The sequence below is a fragment of the Sebastes fasciatus genome, chromosome 22, assembly GCF_043250625.1.
Source record: "Sebastes fasciatus isolate fSebFas1 chromosome 22, fSebFas1.pri, whole genome shotgun sequence".
In the NCBI taxonomy this organism is placed as follows: Eukaryota; Metazoa; Chordata; class Actinopteri; order Perciformes; family Sebastidae; genus Sebastes; species Sebastes fasciatus.
In genome coordinates, this window is record NC_133816.1 from 10026452 (window position 1) to 10040881 (window position 14430).

Consider the following 14430-nt stretch of genomic DNA (forward strand, 5'->3'; position numbering starts at 1 on the left):
CATACAGTATATAAGATATCTAGTTTCTGTTCATGTTTTTATTCTGTGAACTAATAGCTCATTTAAATGTATGTATATGCAATATGCAGGTTGTGTTTACTTGAAAGCAGAAGTAACAAGTCAATTCCCCTCTGCACCGTAGGCTTGCAAACTCAAAAGAGAAGTGGACATGGCAAGATGTTGATGCATCTTCCTGTGAGTTTTGAAGTGTGAATCTGTAAGCGATAAGAGAGAGACACACAATTCATCACGACTTTGACGAGATGGTGTGAAAGCGCGAGGAAACGGACATTTAACAATAGCTTGCTGTTTCTTAGGGTTGTTATATGTTGCCAGCTGTGATGTAAAGCTTGGATCTTTAAACTCTGCTGTGGGGATAAAAAAAAAGAAGGAGACAAAGATGTCAGTCGGCCTCTCTGCAGAAATCCACTTTGTGTTGTTGTTTGATTCAAACATGAGACCTTAAAGAGGTAAGTCTCTAACCAAAACCTGACCTTAGAGCCACGCTATAGCGATGGCACGCTATTTCCTCATAGGTATTGCGGTTTCCTGCTGTTTCATGTTACAAATTTAGATTTTTGGTTTTGTTGGCTGGGGCACGTTTGCTCACTTAAATGCACATGCACATGCATTTTGGATCTTTTCACAGTAAGCTTGAAGGAGTAGACATTTTTGGGAAATAGGCTTGTTCGCTGTGTTGCTGAGATTACATGACAATATCAATGTTTATCTCATGTCTGCAAGGTAAATATGAAGCTACAGCCAGGAGACCGTTAGCTCAGCTCAGCTTAAAGGCTTGAAGCAGGGGTAAAAAAAAAGAAGAAAAATCCACATACCAGCACCTTTTAAAGCTCTGCCATTAAAATTTGTTTTTGAATTTGTACAAAAACGACACATTTGTGGTTTTACAGGGACTGAGCAATAGATGTCTTTTCAACATCACCTCTATGCTCTAGCTTTGATATAGACCACATTATTTATTGGGTACATACAGCCTGGTTTTAGACCATATTTTAAAGACATCATTACATATTTTAAAAATGCATAAAAACAGTAAATATTTAACAAACACTGCACACCCTCACGTTAACAGTAGAAACTTTATTTTTTTAGTCTAGACTAGACGTCTACTTAACTTTCACTTTCATCCTTGAATAACCTCGATCTAAACCAAACATCTACAGACAAATAGACGTATAATATACATCGATTAAACATATTTTCAACGTCAATTGCCTCAAACTATTACCTCGCCTGTTGTGGTGACCTCCTGGAGTTTAAAACCACAACGTGTATTTACACTTTTGAGGCTGCAACTAACGATTGCTTTCATTGTCGATTTAATCTGTCGATTATTTTCTCGATTAATCCGTTAGTTGTTTGGTCTATAAAATGTTTGCTACAGTGTTTCCAAAAGCCCAAAAATGACGTCCTCAAATGTCTTGTTTTGTCCACACCTCAAAGATATTCAGTTTACTGTCATAGAGGAGTAAAGAAACCAGAAAATATTCACATTTAAGAAGCTGGAATCAGAGAATTTTGACTTTTGACAACTAATGGATTAATCGGTGCAGCTCTAGTGGTATCGATCTTCTCATCTAACTCTTGGTAAGAAAGCGAATAAGTGTATTTCCTAAAATGTTTCCTTTGATGAGGTCCAGTAATGTCATCAAAGTGGTAAGAAGGTAGAATTCAACCCTTGAATACATTTTCAGCTCCAGAACTTCCCTCTAAGACGTAATCAATATCCACTTTGGCGCGTAGAAAAATGCACATCATTAGAGCCTAACAGTTATTTTAAAGTATTACTGTTAGAGTCGATGGACGTTTCATAGGTTAAGACTTTTGTCTGGAGTCAGGCAAAGATTAAAATTCTGTTTGACGGCACTTCCTTAAGTTTACAGTATGTTTCTTCTCCCTTCACATATTTTTTTTATCTTTTTTTTTGTGTCCACAGTTTAAAGCCGGACTACTACATCTTCTGAAGGTCCCGATGTGGCAGAGGTGAGACCGGAGCATCATGTTGGCGCCTCCAGAGCCCAGCCAGGAGATTGTGGAGTGGCTGTGCAGCCTCCGCCTGTCCCAATACACCTCATATTTCCGGCAAAGAGGCTATCAAACTATTCTGGACTGCAAGGACCTCACCGATGAGCACCTCCTGGAGCTTAACGTGTTTCCGACGGGCCACCGTAGGCGCATCCTCCGGAGTTTGGAAGCTCTGGGGGTGAAGCAGCCGAGCGGCGGAGAGGAAGATGACGAGGGAGAGGGAGAGAACGGGAGGCGGCGGAGGAAGCCCGTGCCACACCCGAGACATATCTTCCTGAAGGATAAAAAGCGGGGGGCTTCGTGTCAACATCAACAAAAGGAGAGGAGGGAGTATGAGTCGGAGGGGAGTCAGACTTTGCCTCCAGGAGCCGGACTTGGAGCAGAAGTTAAGGACGTCCCAGACAGCAGATACTTTCGCCTGCCTCAACCGGCCCCGCGCAATCCCCAGAACATCCAAACATCCCTACCTAGACATACCCACATCCCAGCCTCCACGTCCTTCTCCTCCAGCAGCAGCAGCAGCAGCGAGTCCCTCTCCATATCAGAAATACCCTCAGACTGGGAGATTTCCCCAGAGGATCCCTCGCCGTCTAGCGCCGACTCCTTCCCCTGTGTGGCTGAAGACCCCCGGCCAACGCTCACTGAAGACAATTTTGGTTTTCAAGGTGACATGGTGGAAAACTCCATCTATGAGGCACAGCCCGCCTTTAAGGTTCCTGTAGGTCCACGGCTCACTCGCTCCTACCGGCTGAGGCACCGGCCCGTCCCTGAGATCCCCAATCGGACCCTACCGCCACTTCAGGACAGGTAAACCATTGTGCTTATTCACTTTGTCGTAGAGAGTTGGATGAGAGGCGCTTAAGCTACTAGCGAACATGAGAGCGGTATCAATCTTCTCACTTAGCAAGAAAGCAGAGACGTTTGCTTTCCAAAACGGTTGAACTATTCCTTTGAGCATAAAGTTTGACTTAATGGAAGTTTATGAGCAGTTGAGAACTAATCAAACAAGTGAGAGGAGCACCTGGAGGAATGAAATATGCACGCCGCCACGGCATGAATGAAACAAGACTTTCCCTCTTTTGCATTCAGATTTAAACTGACGGAGCACCCGAGGCCTCTCATTTCATATTCAATTGTGCATTCCACGTACATTAATACCCCTCATGCTTTACATTGTTCAACTTTTGAACTGTGAAACTAACTTTCAGTTCCACTTCTCTATTTCGAAGGCCTCTTTCTGTTTTAAATGACGTTAACCTATTTTTCCCACGTGTTGCATTTGGTGGTTCTAATTCACTGATTTTCCCTTCCTCCTCAGGAGCGCACCACCGGCGCAAACAACCAGCCCCGAACGCCCGACCGGCTCCGATGGTCCCATCGGTGCAAACGGCGTACAGAAAGGTACGCCGTCTTTTTTCAGATGCATCCGCTTCATCATCTCTGCCATGAATATTTCATTCGGCAGCGGAGTGTTGTTTGCCCGGATGAAAGAAGGGAGAGGAGATGAGGGTGGGTGGGGGTGGGGTTGCATCGTGGGAAACGGCGTCGCCCCCATCTCGCGGGGAATATGCTCTCTCACATCTTGTCCCTCAGCGAGACCCTGGTGTGTATTCCTGTCGCCCAAGTTTTTTAGAAGTTGTTTAACTTTGCTAACAACACACAGGCTTGTAGTACAACCAGTACAAATCCGTTCTGAATTCCTCCCGTTGCCTCGCTGTATTTACTGGGCGTAGTCGACCCTCATGTCTCATCTTACGAGACGCTACGTGAGCTGCCGTCTGTGCTGAGGTAGATGCGTTCTCCCAGGTTTATGTGACGCTTCGCCGTCACAACAGTCTGCGTGAATGTGTGTGAAACACCTGTGAACAGTCTTTTTGGGACCATATCTGACCACATTGTGGCATCATATCAACAGTTTTCTGTCCGTTTTCTACACGTAATCTCCCCTCACGCACTTTTTTTTTTCTTCCCCTTCCTTCCTTGTTCCGTGCGCCGCAGCAGTCTCTTGGTATGCCTTGTTTTTTTTCCAACTTTTTCTCTGTACGGAACAAGTCGGGGAGTGAGACTTGAGAGAGCGGCAAGACAGTGAAGTGGGTTGGGAGGAAGGAAGAGAGGAGATGGATGCAAAACAGGCTGAGAGACGGAGGAAGAGAGGGAGCCAAGACGGTCCCAGAGCAGGGAAACGGGGAGCTCCACAAGCAAGCTAAATCTCCCTTCACAGCGAGGCCTAGCAAGGCGTTATTTGACATATCATTTTACTGAAGAGTTTATTCAGAGATGAGATCCAAAACTTGGAAGAGAAAAAAAAAAAGAGCAGCGTAGTCACTGTTGGGAGGCTGACAGAATTTTAATTAACACCGCGACACCTCCTCTTAAAAATAAGTTTCTTTCACGCGACAAATCTCATTGAGAAAACACTTGTCTGTCTAGTGCTTCTTCAGCAGCTCTGCGGCAACACGGCACATGAGGCAATGATTAGAAAAATAGTAGTAATTGTAAGCTATTTTGTTAAGGCTTTTGATTGTACAACGGCTAACACGCACTGCTCGGTTTAGTGCACTTCCCTTTTTTAGCACTGTAAGTGTTTAGTTGTTTCTGTGACATTGCTGTGACACCTTAGAGCACACACATTACACTGGCAGCAGGACTTCACTTTTAGTGCTAAGTCACACCTCAAAGAACAAACAAAAGACAGGATGTACTAGAGCTGAAAAGATAAGTGAATTGACAGAAAATGAATGACATGTTTTTATTATAGTTATTATCGTGGTACATGTTTATGCCCAGCCTGCATACACAGCAGACCTACAAAGCTTTTTTTTTTCCTGTGAAAAAAACGGTTTGTTTCATAAATTCATAAATTGCTCACAAAACTTGTGCTATATATGATCAGAATGATCATCTGTGTTTATCCTCTTGACTTTACCCGTTGGCTTGTTTTCCTCACTTCCGTTTCTCTTCTCGTGCGCTGATTCATTTAAGCTGAACAGCCAATCAGGGTGAATTTTCGCGCCGCCGCCCAACATGCTGAATCGTCCGAAAAAACTCAGACACCGACAGACTAGAGCCGATGTTGCGGAACACACCGCAAAAACTAGGCCAACAGACGCTCAGCGACGGCCCCAAAGTTTCCGACGGCCAACCGTCGTCTTGGTGTGTCAGAGCCTTAACAGCAACAACAGCAACATGCAATACAACAACCCATGTTATTGTGATTATCATCCCCATTGTCATCATGTAGAGGAATTAAATAGTAATAATTAAAAATGAAAAATTATTCTCAACTATTCAGTAGTAAATTCAGGGAACCAGTGACTGAAATAAGAAACAGTTTGGTGACTAATTTAAATTCAGATGGTGGCAGTCATGCATCCTCCGTGCTCAGTGTTGGAAATGACACAGAGGAGTGATAATAACAAACTGACCCCCACAACTCCCCGACTTAAAAGAAGGGGAGGCTTCATTCATAACAAAAATCAATCTCCTCACTAACTCCCCGAACCGATGGCGGCTCCGAGGTCTCTTCCCAGATGGCGGCTTGAGAGACAGTCTGGTCAGGAGCAGATAAAGAAAGCGGCGCGGTTCGACTGAGAGAAACAAAAAGCGGAAGCCGGAGACAGAACCGGCGAGGGGGAGAATAGAGGGAATCAGACAGGAATAGAGTACAGTAGCGTCCGGCGGTGGCCTGAAGGTCGGCTGATAGATGATGACTGATGGTTGCTATATGCCCGGCAAGCCTGTCCGCAGAGAGGGCAGTCTGAGTCGGAGTGGATTCTATCATCAAGTAAACTGACCCCCTTTCATAGAGCTTACCAAGCCCGGTACATGCCCTCTGTGCCCTTCTGTAATGGCCTGCTCTGTTTGGAAGCGTCTGTAAAGCTTTAAAAAGCAGCACATCTGTGCGAACTTATTTGACTGTCCATCCCTTTTTTATGTCCGCGTTCGTCTCGAGGCATCTTTATGTGTCTGAGCGCGTTTCGATCTCGGCGCATATACGCTCCTCCGCCAGTGTCTATGTGTGTGTCTAGCCCCGTGGCGGCGTCTTTTGGCCCTCACGATCCTCAGGAGAGGGCGGCGTAATTTTTCACAGTGACAGGCAGCGGCCCACGCAGGGTGGCCCCGGGTCTCCAGACTAATAGTGTCTGGCCACAGTCTCTCTCTTCTTCTTCTCCTCCGCCTTCGCCGACCGCCGACCACGGTCCCCACAGGAGCCAGGACAGAGAAATGGCCTTGGCAGGAGCTCAGTCTGTTTTGAGACAGACTGAGGAGGATCATACTCCCAGTTGGGGCGAGGGAAAAGGCCGCGGCAGAGAGATAGGCACGCTAAAACCAAATTTAATTGGTTTACTGCTTACATGGATCAAGTGTTGGCACATTTATTCAGATCAATGAGTTGGTTTAATCAAAGGGCACTATAACATCTGAGTGATTTAAATTTAACCGGAACAATCCCGTTAAGCTCCTTACTTTCATGCACCATGTTTAGGCCTTCACACTGCAAGTTTCAATGCCACCACAAAACCACTATTGTGTTTGTCTTTTTAGCTCCACTTCAAAGAACCTTGACGCCCATCGCTCCCTATGGAGAAATGTTCCTGTACAACAACCCTGAAAGCGTTCCGGTAAGACACTCGCGTTACACTCACCACTAGGTGAGTAGCACCTTTGCAAAGAGGAACAGACATTTCTCACATCTTCAACACTTATCAACCGCAGTACGCACACCGAACTTCCCTCTCGGTGTTAGTGTTGTCACCATGGGCACATAGCAGAGTGGAAATGTGCTTGTTTCAGTTTGCCCCCTGAGGTTAATGGAAATGTCACCTAGCCACTAAAGTTAACATAGCTTAGCGCGCCCACACGATAACAGTGTCTGACTGAAAGATGGACACTTTCTTTTTCATCTGATGTTAATCTCTTCTGTGCTCTGCAGGACCAAGGCGCTAAAGAAGGGTTGCAGAAGGGTTTTAAGGACAAGATAAAACAGAGGAAACAGAGGTATGGTATGCTGATGCAATACTTGCTTTTCCAAGCTCTAGAAATAAGCTGCGAGGGCAAGTGTGCAGCATCAATGTAACGTTACGTCCACTAAAAGTGTTGTTTTTTTTACCACCGGCAGGGTTCAGATTGTTATTACAAGTGTCTGACAACATTATAGAAAGGACCCTACAGAAAAATACAAGTTTCTTCTTAGCTTTCGCTTGATCCGGTCTATTTGACATTATGTCCAAGTCCCGCTCAAGGAGAAGCCTCGTTGTAAAATCTGTATACTCTGGCTCAAATGAATACTGGCGACCATCGAACTCAAAGACCTCGTCTACATTGTGGAAATCATCTTTTAGATAACACTAAGCTATACGCTTTCTGTACTCCAATATAACAAACTCAGCCTGGCTGGCACTCGTGTTTCCACCACGGATTTATTCCACTATTCCACCGCTATCTTCCAGCAACACGTCACCTCACCAGATTTCAGAACGAGTCTTCTGAGCGAGACTCTTTTACATAATGTCGGACACTTTTAATAACAATCGGAGTCTATCATGGCAAAAACAAGCACCTTTAGTGGACGTAAATGACGGTGCCAGCTTGCCCCAATAGCACCATATTGCAGCCCGTGAGCAGCTGCTGTCGACAGCGCTCTCCCTCAATACTGAACCAATTTCAGAAATTGTTGTCCCTATTAGTCAGTTAGACACAAAAAACTGGGTCGAGGTTGAAAAATGCAGAAGTTACCCTTTAAGTATCACTTTATAGCTTGTTTGTTGGTTGTGGTTTTACCGGATGTTGTTACTATTTCTTGGCTGGGTGCAGTGAGTTCCTGTTCAGCAATAGTTACAACACTTAACTCCTCATAAAAACAAAACTTTTTCCTTCATACTTTTTTGATTATGTACAGATAAGACAAACAACATACAACTTGTTGGCTAGCTGTTTCTCCTGCTACCAGGCTTTATGCCTTAAGCTAAGCTAATCACCTTCTGGCTCTAACTACATACTAAACGGACAGACATGACAGTGATAATATCTTCTCAGCAAGTAAACAATTAGGAGTATTTTCTCCAAAATGTCAAACTGTTCCTTTAATGCATCTCTGCTTCTACAGAAAAAACCCACCTAAACGGAAACAATCCAAGGAAAAAGAGTCTCCCCCTGCTCCAGCCATCCTAGACCCCTACAAAGACGAATACTCGACAGTGGACGATTGTGCCGGCATTTTACGGCGAGTCAGTTTTGAACAAAATCTTCCAGTGTCCCCTGAGGGTCTTGCTGTGGGACCAGCTGCCTCTGGCCCTCAGGATGGAGCTTTAATGATGGTGGAGTGTGACCTCTACTCGGAGCCTGCAGACGCTCTGACCAGAAATGCACTGGCGGATATTTCTCCATACGCATGCTTCTACGGAGCCCCTAAACACCAGGTGCTCAAAGTGGGTTGGCTGGACAAGCTGTCGCCTCAAGGGTGAGTTACAGTGCTGCCGGAGATAATTGTTCTTAATCTGATGTAATGATACTGCATGAAATCCTCATGAATGCCAGTTTACTGCAGCTCCTCATTGCATAGGGTATGTTCTGGTTATTTAGTCCATTTTCAGATTAGTTCACTCAGTTTTACAACCTTTCACACGCCAACTCAAACTGTACCTCATGCCACTTCCTGTCAAGTGGCAAGGAAAGTCACCGCAGTCAGTCAACCACTGCTTCCTGTTTCTTTGCAGACCCTTTTCATTTTGCACTTTTTTTCTGCTTCCCCTTGTTTCTATTTTTATATAAATTTTAGTCATACCATGTACAAATAAGGCAATATGGTTCCTTCCGTTTTTCTTTTCTCGAACACACACTCCTCTCCACCTCCCGCCCATCTTCTCCCGCCCTAACCTTGGAGGTCCCAAAGGTACAAGTTCAACACAAAAACACGTTGGTTCCGTATGAGAAAAAGAAGCAAAGTAAAAGATGGAGAAGGTTTTTGTAAATAATTTATGTTAAAGAGGACATATTGTGCTCATTTCCAGGTGCATACTTGCATTTTGGGTTTCTACTAAAACATGTTTACATGCTTTAATGTTAACAAAAACACTTTATTTTTCTCATACCGGCTGTGCTGCAGCTCCTCTTTTCACCCTCTGTCTGAAACGCTCTGTTTGAGCTCAAAAAGCCCAGTCTGCTCTGATTGGTCAGCTGGCCCACTCTCTTGTGATTGGTCAACCGAACCAAGCTCTTCAGGGTCCGATCCAGCTCCGCTCTAACTAGCTTTGAGGGTGTGCCAAACTAGCCGTTATAAAAATGTGTTACTTGGTGACATCACCAAGTTACAGAAGAAAAGGTGGGACTTCAAACAAGGCGTTTTAGGCAGTTCAGGAGCAGTGTTTCTGTGGGGGTGAGTAACTCCCTTTGGCGTGGACTTTCAGCTTTGTAATTTTGCAGAATTTTACATGCCCAAAAAATATATACCACACTAAAGGAAAGATAAAAGCACTAAAGCATAATAGGTCCTCTTTAAGGGTCCACCAAAACCTTTTTCTGCGCCGAGCTATGCAGTTGAGAGTTGAAAAATGTTCAACCTTGGGTAAGACGCTCCGCTCGTCACTGTCACTTTCACCCAGCCGTCCAAATCACAGTGGAGGAGGGGCGGGACAAATAGCCTACCACAAAGACGTGATCAAATGTGATTTGTATTATTACAATTATGTTGTGGTCTTATTTTTTTACTGTGGACTTTATGTTGTCCTCATGTCTGGAGCACTGGACCAAACAAATTTCCCCGTGTGGGATAGTAAAGTTGATTTTAACCTGAATCTGAACCGAATGATCGCCGAGATGTTTCCTCCTCCTACAAAATCTCATGAACCCACGTAGACCGGCAGGTCCAGAGCATGTACTGTACTTCGTACCAACATGTTTGCTTCCAGGAATATTCCGTATCATAGCAACCAGACGCAACCAAAGCTCAACTGAAAAAAAACGCTGCGACTGCAAAGTGCTCCCAAGTGCTGAGCGTTTTCAGGAGAGCGCCTGCTGTTTTCAGCTGGGAAAAACAAATGCTTTGGTGGACACAGGAACCTAAGTCTTCACCACCATCTGTCTGTTGTTTTCAAGAATGGATGTATACATACAAATTAAATAATACTGTAATAATAATAGGAAATAAGGAGAGAGAGGAGATAGCAAAAGAAACAAACAAACAAAAAAAATCCCACAAAAAATGGAAAGGAAAGAAAAAATAATAATGATAATAATAATGAAACGACAGAAATGTTGACAGCCAACATGATGCACACTGTGTGTCAATATGCATTGGATTGAATCATAGTCTCGTATGATGTATTTCCCACTCTAAGCGTGAGCCTTATCACAGGTAGCCGTCCATTTATCGAATAGGGGTTGCCACATTTTCAGGAAGATGTTATCTGTTAGTAAATTTATAGCGAAGTCTCTCCATGCGAAGCACATTCCCCAGATCCCTGAGCCACAGCTGGAATAGAGGGCTAGCCTCTGACTTCCACTGCTGTAGGATAAGACATTTGGCCAACAGTGTACAGACGGAAATGGCTTACCCCTCATATTTAGGATTAGCTACCACCGATCCAAAGATGGCAAAGTACAGTATAGGATCCGGTGTGGTAGTTTTATTAACCCCCTGAGACCCGCGATCCTGACTCACTTTACTGTCTTTCAGAGGCTGTAGTAGGCTAGAGTGAAGATCCAGATATCATATAAAACACAGGTGTCAACTCTGACCTCAAGATATGTGAATGTAAATGGGTTCTACTGGTACCCACGAGTCTCCCCTTTACAGACATGCCCACTTTATGATAATCACATGCAGTTTTGGGGCAAAAACCATGCAGTTATTTGAATGTAGTATAAATGTGTTATTTTCGCCTGTTCTAAAATGATGTGTTTGAATAGTCCTGCATACTGGGGTCCCTAAACAGTCTTGGAGTTGCATAAATTGGGTCTCACTGTAAAGCTGAGACTCTTGTGGATCCAATTAGCCCAATTGTATTCATGTGTGATGATGTTAGTCCCCATAGTAGCCATTTCATTGTAGTGAGACCACTTTTAAAACTTAAAAATGACCTGTGGTGACCTCTAGGATAATCACAGCCTCATGAAAATGTACAGCCATTAACTAGAGACCTAGGGAATTCAGAGGATTGATGGCTTTTCTTGGTAGATTGACAATAAGGGAGTTTCTGAACAGTTTTCAGAACAGAAATCCTCAACATCCAATCGCTGAAAAATGCAATTCTTGCAGAAATCTCCAACTGTCAAACGTTTTTGATAGCAGGACTAGAAACTGATGGGTAAGTGTTCCTGACTCTTGTTTACACTCATCACATAATGGGGAGGTTTTGGGTTATATAGTAAGAAGCCTGGACTTTGAATAATGGAGTCTGTGAACTACTTTGAATTGGACTGTCTGGCATTTACAGAACTATGGTGAACACTTGATACCGCTACATGAGAAAGTATCATACAAGAAAGAGAGTGACCCCTTAGTGACGGAAAATGCTGTCCAGTGTATTATGTTTGTGTTTTCTATCTTTGATGACCATTTTAAAACAGATAAACGTTGTTAGATTCAGAACCCTGAAGCAGATCCATCCATAATACAATACAGAAAAAGGAAGATGGGAGATAACCTTGCAGTGTTGCGATGCACAATATGTCGGCTCTCACTTAGTTTGGCTTTTTCTGGCAGCACTAAATTTTTTTTTTTTTTCCTCCTCTCTCGGTGCTTCACCGTTTGCTCAAAAACCGGAGCTATCAATCATTTACTTCCTTTTTTATATTCTCCCTCACCACCTGATTTGCATAGGTTTGGCAAACTGCCCTTGGGCTGTTGAATATTCAAATTGAAAGTGCCCATTTGTTTTGATTATGCTAATTGACAGCTGTTGATACAACTCTTGACATTAATGAATCAATGGCACTCTTGATGAAATATGAGTACCTGTTCGGGAACAGATTTAGTTACTGGCTCACCGTCTTGACAGTTTTAGGTTTGTTTTTTGCTCGTTTCCCTTTCCAAACTGGTTCGGTTTGGCTGAACGAGCCAGATGGATTGAATTTGCACCTCACCCTTCTCGTTGCAGAAATTGTGTTTTCCAGCGGAGGTGGATGAGATTCGACGGAGAGAGTCTGGCCTACTACAACAATGATAAGGTAAGTGCGAGAAAAGCACATGCACACGTTCACACATTGCTTCCCTTCCTCCTGCTTCATGCCGACACACACATCAGTGATTCCTCCCGTTACAGAAATCCAAACGATGAGCCAAGTTCTCAGTGTCCCCTGCTCTTCCTCCTCCTTCTCATTGTCAGCATCATCATCATTAGCTTGGCAGGGTAAAGAATGGGGGCAAGGACGGAGCGACATTACGCCATGCATGACAGGCCAGCACTCTCTGTACCCGCCTGGCCATACAGTAAAGTACATTGATGTTGGCACCTGACCAGTTCCCAGAGAAAGAGAGAAGGGGAGGGAGAAGACTTCTCTCTTTTTGCCTCCCTCAGCAGTTCTCTCTCCCTGTACCTCTCTTCATTCTCCTTCTGTCTGACAGTTGAGTTTGAAATTTCGCTTAGCATTGCCTGCCTCATCATCAGAGAGAGAGAGGGAGGGAGGGACGGAGGGGGAGAAAGTGTTGGGGTGGTGGAGTTGAAAAAGCAGAAAGTGTAGAGGAGGCAGACTAAGATGCAGTAAATATGGCAGTTTCACATCCACCTGTTTAGTCTGGAAACTTTTTGTATTGTGACAACTTCTACAAACTGGTTTTGATTGCAACAGAGTTTTACAGAGTTTTCTTTTTGAAATCTTAGTTTTTTAATTTTCAAATACTCGTAATTTTGTATGTTCCAACCATGGACTGTATATAAGAAGTGGACGTAGTCACTGGGACGTCACCCACTAGTTTGTGGACTACGGTTTTGAAGCCTCGAGTTGACATTTTGGCCGTCGCCTTTTTGTTTTTTTGCAACCAGAAGTGACACAGAGCTAAGTACAACCGAACGCTGAATAAGACATTTTTAGGCAACCGCAATGTTACAATTAACTTTCACGAACTGAAAACACATCTCCCAGACCAGAAAACACCGTGGTAGCGACCTGTCAATCACAAGGTAGCCACGCCCTGAAGCATACCCTGCTTTATGGTCTATTTGACTCTAAATGGGACCATACTTTACCAAATGAACATCATGCTGTATTGAAGAAGATTTCAAACTCGCAATTGAGACCATAAACTCATGTTTACAATGTTTACTGAGGTAATAAATCAAGTGAGAAGTAGGCTCATTTTCTCATAGACTTCTATATAATCAGGCTTCTTTTTGCAACCAGAGGAGTCGCCCCCTGCTGGCTGTTAGAAATAATGCAAGTTTTAGGCACTTCAGCATTGGCTTCACTTTTCACACCTGGAGGTTGCACACTGTTTACATTACTGGCATTGTGTCATAATTACGTATGCATTTTTACAGCCTCCATTAGCTTTATTCATTAATTAATTTAATGTATGTTATCCAATACATTAAATATTGAGTCTGCATTCATGTTTTCCAACATGGTATTATTGTTGTGCGGTAGGACTGGGTAACGTTTAAAATATTTTGAATTTGGTGCCGCTGTAGTGATTCCGTAGTACAATCCTATCACCAGACAGTTGATATTGGATGATTCTGCATCCAATCGCTACCGACGATGTCTTTTGACGTCCAATGCCAGAATGTTTTAAATAATCTCCTCTTCATTATTACTGTGTGACAACTACAGTACTACAGTGTTCTAACCCTTACTTTTCATTTAGCAAAATATGCCAACGAATCAATAAAAAACATAGACCTACCTAAATAAAATATAGTCTCAAATTGGAAAAAAAATTCTGATTAAGATCAGGAAATATCTGATGAACAAGAATCTGACCAAGTTTTGCCAAGTTTTGATCATTGACTCTTTTTAATACTTAATGCCATGGATATGATTTAGTCAGTACTCAAAACGTATTGAACTTTGATAGCCAGCCCTAGAGGTAATGAAATCAATCTGTCCTTGAACTACAGTATCACTCAACAACGATGTTACAACTGACAAAAATGAATAGTAGATCTGGTCGTACACTAGATGTGATCAGTTACACAGCTAAAGTACATTTCAGAACTCGGCTCACTGGTTCTATAATGAATAGAAATGAATAGTGTTCTTTGGCTTCCTGGAAAGGAAGAATAAATCCATTTAAAGCTTATTACACATTATTTGTATTCGAGGAGCTAAAACCTTCATAAAAAAAAAAATCTTTTAATACATGAATTATGTGTCCTCCAGTGAGCCTCAAGCGGCCATAACCTATCTGACATAATGTGCTTTACCTTCATGTTCTTGCTAATGACC

General features: G+C 43.3%; 1 protein-coding gene across 2 annotated transcripts in view; it reads left to right on the plus strand.

Moving 5' to 3' along the window:
* arap2 (ArfGAP with RhoGAP domain, ankyrin repeat and PH domain 2) overlaps positions 1 to 14430 on the plus strand; it is a 139711-nt gene that overhangs the window by 4208 nt on the left and 121073 nt on the right. Inside the window, exons 1-7 of one of the 2 annotated variants that reach the window (XM_074624120.1) lie at positions 143 to 470; positions 1958 to 2853; positions 3365 to 3447; positions 6592 to 6668; positions 6980 to 7044; positions 8153 to 8506; positions 12144 to 12213. In XM_074624120.1, coding sequence (XP_074480221.1) covers positions 2021 to 2853; positions 3365 to 3447; positions 6592 to 6668; positions 6980 to 7044; positions 8153 to 8506; positions 12144 to 12213 — 1482 coding nt within the window. In that variant the 5' untranslated portion in view covers positions 143 to 470; positions 1958 to 2020. Of the gene's footprint in view, positions 1 to 142; positions 471 to 1957; positions 2854 to 3364; positions 3448 to 6591; positions 6669 to 6979; positions 7045 to 8152; positions 8507 to 12143; positions 12214 to 14430 lie in introns of those variants that run through there. The other variant, XM_074624119.1, reaches the window with a different exon arrangement.